Genomic DNA, 14727 nt, shown 5'->3' with positions numbered 1-14727 from the left:
ATTATTTTTTAAAAAACCTCTGAAATTCCGTTGAAACCTTCCAAACATGAATTTTTTTCCGATGATGCTTGAAAATTTTAGGTCCTTTATTGGTTCCCCGACGAGACATTAAAACTTTCTAAGTTCTTCCCGGTTCGCTAACAATCCTGCAACACATTTTAATCCTTTCCCCTCCGTGACCCAAATATAATAACGTATAAATTTTAAATACAATTTTTTATTTTTTGTACTCTTTTTTCAAACACCTTTTTTTAAAAATGAGAAAATCTGGAATAATTTCCTTCCAGTCAGCAGGGCATGAAAACAACATCCATTTAAAAACGGTATAAATTCTCAAATGAAAAAAAAAAAACATTTTTCTAAATAAAAAAAAGGATATTCAAAAATAATATTCGAAAAAAGGAACTAAAGAACTACAGGCGATACCTGCTGTTGGAGGGCTAAAAAGAAACGGTATTGAAAGTTGCACTTAAAAATGCTTAAAAAAACACCACAGAAAATACGATGAAAATTCAAATTTTCTATGAGTTGTTTTTATATTGTATAGAATTTTAAAATTGAAAAATAATATGACTGCATCAAACATAAAAGAAATACGTTAAGTTTAATCTGGCATATGATGAAATATGATGAAATATGTTAATTACTTTGTGGTTAAATTGACGACTACGGAACCTTACAGTACTCCCGAGAACTTATCGATTAAAGCTACAAATTACCAGCCACCTCAAGGAAAACGCTTATTTGACCATAGAGAATAGCTATAATATGTGAATTACATCATTGTTTCGTGTTCAGACACTTAAATAGTCTATTCCCTAATTGGATGAAACTTGAAAAAGTAGATGAAAACGTTTAAATATGCATTTTAAATTTTTTTGCCTAAAGCTGAAAATCAGTCACTATAGGGGCTAGTGAAAACCCCACGGGGGCAGTATAAGCACCATTAATCAAGGCAAGATGAGCGTTTTCTACCGGGGAATCTAGCAGCGAATTCGGCACGATGAAGTTAACTGAATAATAGAGCTACAGCTTGACTTGTTTCATCTGCCGATTTGGCCTATTGGTAAGGTGTCGGAGAGGTAATCAGTGACTCGAGTTCGATTCCTGGTTACGGTGATTTTTTGTTCATTTATCATTCATGATCGATGCATTTTGCAGTAAACGGTGAGGCGTAGATTCATCAAACAAAGCAATAACAAAATAATCTAGGTCTGTTTGTAGAATGTCTTCATGTGAATACGACATTGTCATGATTACAGAAACTTGGTTGAAGGATGACATAGCAAACTCTGAATTAGCCTTAAACTACAGCATCTACCGCAACGACAGAAATTCGAACACAAGTCAACTAAGACGAGGTGGAGGCGTATTGATAGCAGTTAGGCATGGCATCGATGCAGTCTCTGTAGCAGTACCTGGTTGCGATCATCTAGAGCAAATCGTTGTTCGAATCAAAGATCAGTGCCGTTTCGTATACTTGTGCTGTGTTTACTTTAGACCTAATAGCGAAACTGCTCAATATTTGTCCCATATGTCAGCAATTGATCAGCTAACGAATACCGCATCTAGTCAAGATATTATCGTCGTTGCCGGAGATTATAACTTACCGAACTTAAACTGGAGTTTTGACGAGGATACTGATAGTTTTCTGCCAGTAAACGCCTCAACCGAACAGGAACTGGCTGTAATTGAGTGTACTATTGCATCTGGTTTATCTCAGATCTGTTCGCTCGTAAATGTCAATGGCAGAATCCTCGACCTCATATTTGTGAATAGACCAGATCTTACAGAAACTGTAAACCCGCCGCACGCCATTTTAAATACCGATCGACATCATCATGCTTCAATTTTATTGATTGACACTACTTATGAAGAGATTATCGACACAGCTCGCCCCGATACTTGTAGCTTAGATTTTACGCACTGTGACACCGGTCGTGTGATAGATTCGTTAGCCGAAAAAAATTGGCACTCAGCGTTTGCCAATCTGGATATTGATAGTGCACTTTCTACCTTTTATGACCACCTTTGGGTTATACTGCGTGAGAACACCCCTCTTAGACGACCAAGCAGGCATAAGCCGTTTAAGCTCCCTTGGTGGAACTCTGAACTACGAAGAAGCCGCAATTCAGTTCGCAAAGCTCGGAAACGTTACTTCAAGGAGAAATCTGATCAAAACAAATCGATCTTGTCTCGTTTAGAAGTCGAGTACTCAGCCCTGCGAAATACTGCCTTTAAACGATACATATCAAACATCGAACGCAACGTTAAGGAAGATCCATCCAGCTTTTGGAAGTTCATGAACAGCCGCCGCCTTAAAAATCCGGTTCCATCTTCTGTATCGTTTCATGGATGCACCTCGAGCAGTATCAGAGAATCAGCTGATTTGTTTGCCGAATTTTTCAGCAGCGTGTATAGCTCGTCAACTCCTAACTGTGCTGATAACTATTTTGGAAATCTGTCGAACTATGACGTCAGGCTACCCCAGCCTCTATTTACCGAGCAAGAGGTGCTAAACATTCTCAGTAAACTTGATCCATCGAAAGGTCCAGGTCCAGATGGAATTCCATCGTCGTTGGTTTCGCGAATAGCTGTTTCCCTTGCAACACCGCTTTGTCTAATTTTCAACCGATCCATCTCAGAAGGAGTTTTTCCTAGCCGTTGGAAAATTGCTTCAATTTCTCCAATTCATAAGTCTGGAAATGCTCATCGTGTGGAGAACTACCGGCCAATTTCAATACTCTGCTGTTTCTCAAAAGTGCTCGAAGTTTTGATGTACGAAAGGCTCTATTCAGCAGCTACACCGTTACTTGCCGAGGTCCAGCACGGGTTTATTCGGAAAAGATCGACGTTGACCAACTTGATGTGCTATGCCAGTGAATTGCATACAGCGATTGGTAAAAAACTGCAGGTGGACTCAATATATGTCGACTTTGCCAAAGCCTTTGATAAAGTGCCGCATATGATCGTGATCGAGAAACTTAAGCGCTACGGATTCCCAGAATGGGCAATCAAATGGTTGCATTCCTACCTGTTACATCGTCATGGATTTATAAATATTTGTGGAATTCATTCCACTAGTTTCGATATGCCGTCTGGTGTTCCACAGGGAAGTCACTTAGGACCGCTTATCTTTGTGATTTTCATTAACGATCTTGCAACTTTCATTCAATCGCCAAAGCTACTGTTCGCAGACGATTTGAAAATCTACAGGATCATTGACTCGAGAGTGGACTGTGCTGCGCTTCAAGAAGACATCAATAGACTACTCGCATGGTGTGGAAAACATGGGATGGAAGTAAACGCCGATAAGTGCAAGTGTATCAGTTTTTTTAGAACCAGAACCTCCGTGCCCTTCGAATACGCTTTTGGTGGCACTCCACTTGAAAGAGTTGTCACCATTAAGGATCTAGGAGTAACCTTTGATCAGAAGCTATCGTTTAATCAGCATATCGCGACAACAACAGCTAAAGCCTTCGCTATGTTTGGATTCCTGCGAAGAAATACTTTAAGCTTCGAGGACCCATATGCTCTCAAGACAGTGTTCTGCTCTTTAGTGCGAAGTGTCTTGGAATATGCGGCACCAGTTTGGGCACCCTACCACTCTGTTCATATCGAACGGATCGAACGAGTTCAGAAAAAATTTCTTCGTTATGCTCTGCGTCGACTGCCCTGGCGAGACCCCGTAGGGCTACCGCCTTACTTACAAAGATGCGCTCTTCTGTCTATATCGTCTCTGAGTCAAAGAAGAACATATTTGCAAAGAATGTTTGTATACGATATCCTGACAAACACTGTTGACTGTCCACAATTGCTCCAAAGCTTGAGTTTACACGCCCCAGCACGCCGTTTGCGCAACCAAACCACCTTCTGGCTACCTAGAAGCAGAACAGTTTTTGGACAAAACCACCCGCTTAATCGATGTTGTCAAGTCTTCAACGATGTGTCACACTTGTTTGACTTCAATGTATCCAAATCAATGTTTAAATGTGCAATCCGTGACGTTCCCTAGCATTAACATAACTTTAATTTAATCATAAGTGATTTTAATACTCGGTCTGTATGACGGCAGTCAAAGACTTAAATAAATTTTTTTTTATTCTTTTAAAAAAAAAAAAAAAGAAAAAAAAAATAAAAAAAGAATTCAAATAATTTACACATGCTCATACATTATGTTTCTGGTGTTTTGTTTGACGGATGATGCTACTAGCCGTTTAATGTAACAATAAAAAAAAAACAAATAAATCATGAATAATATGTGAAAAAGATCCCCTCGAACAGGAATCGAATTCGAGTCTACTGATTACCTCTCCGAAACCTTACCAATAGACCAGTTCGACAGATAAAACAAGTCAAGCCGTAGCTCTATTATTCAGTTGACTTCATCGAGTTGAATTCGCTGCTAGATTATACGGCAGAAAACGCTCATCTTGCCCTGATTAATTGTGATCTGTTCGCCCCAGGTCAACAAATTTAAGTAAAAACGCGTTTAAAAATTGATTAAAGTGAAAAATCAAAAATGATGGTAAAAATTGATAAACGATGTGTAAATCATGTTGCAGTGCGTACATTTCAGATCAAGATGATTTAAAGGTCTTAAAAGCTTATTTGATGGTGCTCAAAAATTATAATATTTTCGTCACTTGAGAACCTAGCTAGTTATTATTTAATACTAGCTGATCCCGTACGAACTCCGTTCCGTTTTTAATTTCAAATATGTGATAAGTGTGTGTAAATGGTAATTGGGATGCATTTTCAATACTATATTGCATAAAATATTAAACAGTTTTTTTTAAAGACAATATCGTGATAACAGTAAATAATACATATGGATGACCCCTTTTTCCGATCCCTGAACCGAAATTGGGGACCTGAAATAAATTTCCCGTCTTTCAAACCTCCCGTGTACAAAATTTGATCTCAATGTGATGCGTAATCTCGGATATATAGCAAAAATAGTGAACTATTAATATGGACGACCCCTTTTGCCGATCCTAGATCCAAAATTTGAAACTTGAAAACAATTAGTTGTCCCTTAAAGCTCCCATGTGCAAATTTTTCACCTCAATCTAATGTGTATTAGCCTCAACATTGCAAAGATAGTGAAAAATTCATATGGACGACCCCTTTGGTCGATGCCTCAAAAATCTATTGCTCGTTCTTCAAAACACCCATGTGCAGATTTTCATCTCAATCCTATGCATAATGACGACAATATCGCGAAAACAGAGAAAAACTAATATGGACGACCCCTTTTTTGGACCACGATCCAAAACTTGATACCTGTAATCAATTACTTTTACTGTAAAACTCCCATGTGCCATTTTTTCATTACAATCCTACGCACAATTCAGACAACATTACGAAAACTGTGAGCAAATAATATGGACGACCCCTTTCACTGACCCCCAACTCAAAATTTGAAACCTGAAAACAGTAGAGCGTCCCTCAAAACTCATATGTGGTAATTTTTATCTCAATCCAATGTAGAATAACGTCAATATTGCAAAAACATTAATAGGTTGATATGGACGACCCCTTTGGGTGACCCCTGATCCTAAACTAAAAACCTAGAATGGATTGCTCGTCCCTCCAAACACTCATGTGTTAATTTTCATTACAATTCGATGTATAATACCGCCAATATCGCAAAAACATTAAACAGTTGATATGGATGACCCCTTTGGCCGACCCCTTTTCCTAATTTTGATACATAGAATCGATTGCTTGTCCTCCAAAACACTCGTGTGCAAATTTTTATTACAATCCGACAACAAATAACGTCAATATCGTGAAAACAATATTTGTCTTGTATGGACGACCCCCTTCAGAAGGGGTCATCCAAAAATCTGAAGACATTTTTCATCATTCCTGGTGCTAATGAACATCCATGCCAAATTTCAGCTCTCTAGCTCTTAAGACGGCTGAGTCTATAGAGGACAAACAAACAAACAAACAAACATACAGAAAATTGCTTTTTATATATATATATAGATTTCTGTAAAGATGAAAAGGATATTTCTTTTTTGGTGAAAAATTAATACCACTGATAAACTGATTTAACTCTGCACCACATTTCCATCAACCGAAGGTTCGTGTCTTAACTGCTTAGTAAGTGAATAATACACTGGTTGCAAGCATTTTTAGCCTGCTTCAATTTTTATGCGTGCAAAAGTATAAGTTGCTATGGTGTTCAATTTTTGTTATGTTTTAGTCCCAATGAAAAAAGGTCCCGATGGTTGAAATGTACTAGATTCATTGAGCTTTGAAATTTGAGGAACGAAATTTGAAACGTGCTACACATAAAAAGTAGAATAGAATTTTAAAAAGTAGATGATAAGGGAAGATTGTAATATTTGACGTAATTGCCATGTGATCGTAGTAGAATAGACATGCAAATCATCGTTTTCGTCCGATGATGATGATATTTGTTTTGATTATTGATTTTTTTTTTTGGCTTTCTGCCATCTGTAGAGTAAAGTAAAAATAAAGAGAAAGTCTTCATACCTTTGAGCCACGCGCGCGGAATAAAGTTAAAAAATAATAATTCAGTATACATATGATGTGCATTGCAAGCACAAAACAGAAATCGGTCCGTTTTTATTTGCTTACTGATTCTGTAAATATAATCAATCAATAAATTATCTTAAAGATAACTCGACCAGCTCAAGTCTGTGCAGGGGAATGAGGTGGGACCATCATCATCATCATCATACATATGAAAATCAATTCTTCATATTTTAAACAAACTATTCCAATTAAAAGATTTTTAAATTTAGAAAAAAATTTCATAATATAATTGAATTAAAGTTTAACAGTTTTTAAGAATTAATTTTAGCAAATGAATAAAAGTTATAGATTTAAAGACTTTCGAAGCGAAAATGTTCTTTATCTAATTGGGGAAAAAATCGCAGTCCTTTAAAAAAGGATATTCTGGTGAACGATGTAGTCTAGGCATTTTATTAGAGAAAATACTTTTTATATCATCTGAAATTTCTTCAAATTTCCCCTTTGGATAAAATTTTCAAAAGATCATACACTCTTTTTCAATAAGAATGGAATTGATCCGATACAGTGAAACTAAAATTTAAGCTAACTGAGTTTCATGACTCTTCATAAAAAATATTTTCGAATTGTCAAATGAAAATTTAATGATTTACGAAAAAATCGAAATTTAGCTATTGGTATCATTACATGATCGGGAAACGAAGCTTAGAGAATGATGAGCTAGTTGGCGCCAGGAACTCTGGGCGATGAATATTTTTCTCCTACGCAGGGGAAGTTATATCAGCTTATCAGTGTTAATACTATAGATAGTACGAAACAAATCCTCACGAAAATTTGTTTAAGAAAATACGTACTTTTGTAGAAAAAAGGAGTGCTTAACTATTATGACCTGGGTGCTCGTTATGCCCTTATCTCCCCTACGTCTTTAATTGAATTAAGCCTAATTATAATAATTCAAATTCTCTTTTTCATAGAGAAATCCTTGGTCTGTGCATTTTCCGATCAAAAAAAAGGTTTGACAAATACGTCTGAGAAATACAACCGTTCTAGGTTGATTTTTGAGAAAAAAAATATCCTAAGTTAGGTAGAAGAGATAAATCAAAACCCCTCTACTCAACAAATTCTACTCAACAGATAAATTGTTATCATTTAGGAAGGATTTTTTTTAATAAACACGTCTTAGCATTTTAAAAACTTATTTTAAGAAATCAATTGTTAACTCTAAGGAACAGCTTTTAGGTGTTTATGTTTTAATAATTGTTTTGGTAGGTTTTAGCGTCCTGAACTCCAATATTTTGTCTAATTGAAACTATCACAATTGATTTTGGTTATATGGAGTTCTGAAATGTGTCAGTTTTAAGTGAAATCAATAATTGATAACTGATTTTCCACGTTTCTTCTTCCCCTGGTTCCAGTCGTCTCTGCGTCCAATGCTGCACAGTGGGCCCGGCCTTGATAAGATGAATAGTAAATGTATTTTTACTATTCACCGGGATGCTGACAAGATCTGGCTGTGTACGTATCATAAGCATAAGCATAAGCAAAATCAATAATTGATAACTGATTTACTAACAAACCCACATTTAAGAAGAAATCTGATTCTGATTTCGTTTATTATACTCCATTGAATTAAGGAATAATATTGATCTGAAAAAGTGAAATTCAACAGTAAAAATTTGGATATATAATTCCAAGTATTATTATTATCTTTTTCGCAGAACTCAAAATTACTTGAAGTCTTGAGGTAAGTTGATAATTGACTTGAAACTTTAATTTTAACCTATTTGAAAAAGTTATTTAATTTTTCTCGATCCTGCCCAAAAATTTTTGTAAATGAACTTCAGTGTTGGATGCTTTCTCAATAACCACTTGACAGAATGTTTTGTGCACGCGTCACTTCACCATATTTTGTGCGTAGCTTCACTGAAAATTTCATCAATTTTCATCTAAGCATTCAAAAGTTATTCACGAAACAAAGTGTTGCATTTTTTTCGAATACTCTCCTTATGGGCTCTAGAGGCTCTAAACCATGGGTGGCCAACATTTTCAACAGGCGGGCCAAATTTCAGAAATGAGATTGGCTGGCGGGCCAAAAAAAATTGTTCTGGAGAATTAAAAAAAAAATTATCAAAATTTTGAAAACGCTACGAAAACATTTGCCTAAGTCACATCGAGTAAAGATTAAGTAAGCTTGCCAGACTGCACGAATATTTAATTCAAAATTTGGGAAAAGTGCGGTCCGGCTCGGTTTCGCAGATTTGATTAAAAAATGCTCAAATTTATTCACCTTTTTGCCAAATCGAACAACAAACTCAAATTATATTGTAAAATTTTTTATTTATGCATCCAAAACGAGAGTTTTTGAGTAATTTTTATTAAAAACAATCATGAAAGGTTTTGTGCAGCCTAAAATACAATTTAAAATCTGCTGATAACTTTTGATGGACTTTTTTTTGCTATTGATATTGCCTGAAGTTTTGGTCGCTAATTTTGATTTCAACATTACCTGGATTTTGTTGAGGTTTTTTTTATGAAAATATTCCGGATTTTTTCGGCTCGGAAACGTTCTGAAAAAATTCTGGGAACCTTAGTATAGATTCACCTTAATAAGTCGAATTATCCATTCCAACTTATGTATGTACGTCAATCTTTTCAAGAAATTTAAAATCTCATCATTTTTTTCATATCAGAAATGACAAATGGCGTGACTTTGTCCATTTTGGACATAAAGTCAATTAGGCAAAATTTTCACGTTTGTTTGGATAACGTGCCGCTTTTAATTCTACCCCCTTTTCTGATGGTCTGCAAATATAATAAAAATGACCGCCCATTTTCCAAAGTTTTCAAGTTCACCAATTTCCTTAGAAAAAATTGATATTTGATAACCATAAAATAAAAAAAAAACGCAGAATGGTATTGTTGAAAAAAGTAGCATTCAGAAGCTTTTGAGAACTAAAAGAATTTAATGCAAAAGGATTCTCCATTTTGAATTTTTTGATTTTCAAAATTATACTCGCATACTTTTACGTTCGAAAGAAAATTGCAAATGTTCGAAAAATGTATAAAAAATGACCAAACACAACATTTTAAAAGCGTGTGTTCTCGAAACTAATTTATTTACACTTTTACTTCTTTGGCTTCTATCACTTCAAAGAAATGTTCAGATATTTGTATTAAATTTTGCTAGAGTTGATTTAGACATATTTTTCCAAATGGTATACGCAGACCAAGAAAACTGATCATTTTTTAGAATATGGCTTTTCCAAAAAGAACTTCGCGGGCCACAAAAAGTTGGTTGCGGGCCACATGTGGCCCGTGGGCCATGGTTTGGCCACCCATGCTCTAAACTATGAGCGAGTTAGCGATTTAATAATCGCCACTATTTTTTTTTATTATAGTATATGATGTGAAGGACAAATTCGATAATAATTATTTATACTTACATCATTTACAGAGGTATCTTCAACGCTATTCAGTCTATGTGCTGTTTTAGTCTTTTTCTGTAGCTCCATCTCTGCAGGAATGAGGGAATAAAACAAGAAAAGAGAAAGACCTTATTAGATGAAGTCACAGATAACAGTATGGTTGGGCGAAAATGTTCCTGTCTATTAGAGAAAAAAATTAACCTAATAGCTTTGAATGTCGCGTCGTCGTTTGTGTATCCCTTCACAACAAAAAGAAAGGCAAAAAAAAGAGTCAAACAAACCACACCACCCAACCATCAACCGGATTCGTAATCCTTTCACAATCATCAATTGTAAAACCGTGTGTGGAAGCTGCTGCGGTGTGATGGAGAATCATAATCGCTGTCCTGGAAAAACAATGCGGTAGAAACAATTCCTACCGTCGTGTCGCCGCCATCAGCCCTTTTACCCAGAATACCAACCACAGCTGCTGTTAAAGCGCTTCCATTATTCGTATGTGACTATATGTGAATCTTTTTTCTCTACATAAAAGCTATCCATTATGATTGCACACTCCAGCGATGCTTATTGTATGAATGAGGATAGTAGAATTAATTTCAGGAATGTTAATGCTGCTGAGTATTCAGCTTTCTGGATTGTTTGTTTTGTTCCATGTTTGGCCAGGGAACACAATGGCGAATCGCATAGCTGTTACGTACCCCATATTGTCACGATGATGGGTGAAAAATTGTGAAAGGAGTGAAAAAAAAAGGAAAACTCATACAGGGAAAATCATCCATCACCAGAAAGGGTTGCTGCTACAATACGAGGGAACAATTTATTAGGACGTGGAATCTTATAAAATAATTCGACATCTGGAATGGACACAAAAAGTTCCCCGCACTTAATGACTCGTATTAGCTACCTGGGCAACATTTAGGCATCCCTTATTAGGTGGCATATGTCATTCAGAAATTGCTATGTATTTGTAATAGTCATGGAAATTATAAAGACTTTGATTTGATTCCGAAAAAAACTGGAAAGAGTAACAGGTAGCATACATTTAATATTGATTATGTAAGTATTCAAAGTAACAATTACGGATATTATTTGTTTATTACCGTCAACTGGGGCAACATGCAACACTTTACAACTTCAATGGCTTCTAAAAACCCACGTACAGAGATAATAATACCCTTTATGCATCAAAAGTTTGTGGGACATCCAATTGACGTAGTTAGAAACATTATTGGTTTCTTCAGTTATTTTTAATTTTATAAAAAACATGCGATTTTCGCTTTATTTAGAAAAAGGGGTAATCTGCAACAAACTTAGTATGTAATGGAAAATCTGATGAAAACGTATATACATTTATAGTGTTTGATAAATTTTTGATGCCATAAAAATCATTACACATAAAAACACTATTGCAGTTATTTTTGAATCTATTGATATACTAATTTTCACATTCTTTCTAAATATAAAGTTGCTGCATACTTTTAGGGGTAAACAAATACTACAAAAAAATCTACAACCTGAAATCATAAAAGTATATGTTTGGATGAATGAAATTTCAATGTTGACAAACGCGTGATGCAAAACAATCATATTCCTGTACATGGAAAGGAGATTTACAAAGTGTCTCCGATTTGCATTTGGTTGCATGTTACCGCAGACAGATAACTGAATTATAAAAATATTTATTTAGTTTTTTTTTGTGATTACTCGAAAAATATTTTTACACCAATAGTGTTGGTACAGGATGATTAAACCAGTAAAAAGTTTGTAGGTGATATCATTTATTTAGTCAATCCGTCATATTGGGTAAAGTTTTTATAGAATCGAAAAACTTTAAAATACTAGGTTAAGGTGTGAGAAATTATATCATCATCATTTTGTAGTAATTTAATGATAACTTGATTACATTATATGTAATTCAAAATTAAATCAGTGCTGTGGTATACAAATGTTGCATCCAACCGGCTGTTGCATGATGCCCCGCTAGACGAAAGTTTGAAAAAGTTAGGATTTCCATATCTCCATTCCATTATTTTCATATATATCCAGAGATTCAATGAAATTCTGGCTCTAAATTCATCCCCCGCACTAGCGGTATTCCCGGCAAAACTGCTGTCTCTTGGTGGGAATCTGAGGTTCGAGATGCTATTGAGCAACGAAGAAAAGCACTAAAAGTTTTTAGACGTTTACCTCAGAATCATCCTGATAAACCCACAGCACTAACTCTTTTCAAAAACGTCAGATCCTTTGCAAGATCTGCAGTACGAACCGCAAAAAAACAATAGTTGGTCGATATTCACTGAAAAAATTCATCCAAAGACCCCTTCCAAAGTCTAATGAAGTAAAATTTAAACCCTGAACGACAATTTACAAATGATCCCTCCCTCTTTGCCAAAGCCTTCAGTTCTCACTTTTCCAACACTAACCTTTCCAACCAAAACCTCCCATCAACCTATTCTAACCCAAGAACTTTTCTCATCCCTTTACAAAGTCCATGGTCTCTCCTCCAGAATTGACGATATAGGTTATCCATTCTTGAAAAACTTGTCTCTTCTGGCCAAAACAGTTCTTTTAGACATAATCAATAGTAAATGGGACCAGGGGTCCATTCCCGACGATTGGAAACGAGGTCTGGTTTTTCCAATCCCCAAACACCAGCTAGATCCTTAACAACATTGACAGCTATCGCCCTATAATGCTGCTCGACTGTACTAGCAAAATTATGGGACGATTAGTCAACCACCGTCTGAGCACTACATATTCTTGATGAAAAACATTTATTGGATGATCGGCAGTTCGCTTTCCGGCTTCCCGGATCTACAGATGACTACCTATACCACCTTCAAACCATCCTAGATGACGCCTTAAATCGATGTCAACAAATCGAACTTCTTTCTTTAGATGTTTCCAAGACGTTTGATCGTGTAGATCAAAGTACAAATTATTGTATTGAAAATCGACTATTCCGTTATATTCAAAGCTTTCTTACTAATCGCTCCATCCATAATTTTTAAAAGTCAAAATATTACATCAAAAGGTATCAAAACCTTGTATGAATTTAGAAATTATTTTGAGTTAGTTTATTCATAAAATTCTTTCTTGCCTTATGAAAAAGAACAGAGCAGGCCTTGTGTGTTTTTCCAGACGGCGCGTTTTTCTCTCGTTTTTGTTAATTTTGGTTTTGTCAGAAATATGGTTTGAGTCTTAATTGAAGCCTTATAGAATAAATGTCTGGGCTGTGAATATTTAATTCATGGTGCAATCCTATTCGGGAAGTGAATAAAATCTACCAAATCCATGTGTGAAATGGAGTATCAATCGAATTTTCAAATGGACACGGGCATGCAGTGAATTGTTGAGAGGAAAAGCCAAAATGGCGTCTTACAAATGGGCTCTAAATATGCCTGATGGGAATAATATTCTGTGTCAGTGAATATATCCCAAATATTGTGGAAAATTTGAAGGGAACCTGGGATTTTTTTCAGAATATTATTGGTCGTTTAGCTCTTGGCAAGCGAGATGTTTGACATACACTTTAAGAGAAAACAGTTTAATTTTCACATGAGAAAATTATCTTTTGAAGAGAATTGATAAACTGAAGAATGGTCCGAGGCGGCCCTCTTTTCGCCACCGGGCGGCGCGCACGGTGAGCGATTGAGAAATCTGTGTGTATGATTTTATCAACAGGATAGTTGAAATATACGTAAGCGCGCAATGGGATTTGGCGGTGGGTTATAAGAATTAATGTAGGAGGTTAACGTTACCCATTAGTAAAAGTTACCAGCACTAGTAACTATGAAAAATTTACCATGCAATAGTAAAATTTCGCAAAATCCGCCAAATCAAAGAGCTTTACACAAGGATTGTTAAAATGCATGTTAAAAATATTCTAGCCACTAGTAATAGTTACCAGCACTAGTAACTATGAAAAATTTACAATGCAATAGTAAAATTTCGCAAAATCCGCCAAATCAAAGAGCTTTACACAAGGATTGTTAAAATGAATGTTAAAAATATTCTCGCCACTAGTAATAGTTACCAGCACTAGTAACATGAACGAGTAAAATTTCGTGAAAAGTGCCAAATCAAAGAGCTTTACGCGTAGAATGTCGAAATGAATGTTGTAACATCCTAGCAAAGAGTTATAGTTATCAGCACTGGTAACTATAAAAAATTGCAATATTAAAATTTCGCAAAAATCGCGAAATTTTAATATTGCATGGTAAATTTTTCATAGTTACTAGTTGTAACTATAATTAGTGGCTAGCATATATTCAACATTCATTTTAACAATCGTTTTGTAAAGCTCTTTGATTTGGCGTTTTTCCCGAAATTTTACTATTTCATGGTAAACTTTTCATAGTTACTAGTGCTGGTAACTATTACTAGTGGCTAGAATATTTTCAAAATTCATTTTAACAATCCTTGTGTAAAGCTCTTTGATTTGGCGTATTTTGCGAAATTTTACTATTTCATGGTAAATTATTCATAGTTACTAGTGCTGGTAACTATTACTAGTGGCTAGAATATTTTTAACATTCATTTTAACAATCCTTGTGTAAAGCTCTTTGATTTGGCGTATTTTGCGAAATTTTACTATTGCCTGGTTAATTTTTTCATAGTTACTAGTGCTGGTAACTATTACTAGTGGCGAGAATATTTTCAACATTCCTTTTAACAATCCTTATGTAAAGCTCTTTGATTTGGCGTTTTCCGCGAAATTTTACTATTTCATGGTAAATTTTTCATAGTTACTAGTGCTAGTTACTATTACTAGTATGTATTTTAAAACTTC

General features: G+C 35.3%; 1 protein-coding gene across 3 annotated transcripts in view; it reads right to left on the bottom strand.

Moving 5' to 3' along the window:
- The window catches only part of LOC129738936 (polymeric immunoglobulin receptor-like), a 348269-nt gene that overhangs the window by 32052 nt on the left and 301490 nt on the right, over positions 1–14727 (bottom strand). For all 3 annotated transcript variants that reach the window (XM_055730263.1, XM_055730262.1, XM_055730264.1), the window contains one exon: positions 9954–10024. In XM_055730263.1, the coding sequence (XP_055586238.1) occupies positions 9954–10024 (71 nt within the window). The remainder of the gene's footprint in view (positions 1–9953; positions 10025–14727) is intronic.

This window comes from Uranotaenia lowii, chromosome 1 (genome assembly GCF_029784155.1).
Source record: "Uranotaenia lowii strain MFRU-FL chromosome 1, ASM2978415v1, whole genome shotgun sequence".
Lineage (NCBI taxonomy): Eukaryota > Metazoa > Arthropoda > Insecta > Diptera > Culicidae > Uranotaenia > Uranotaenia lowii.
This window is presented reverse-complemented; position numbering and strand designations above follow the sequence as displayed.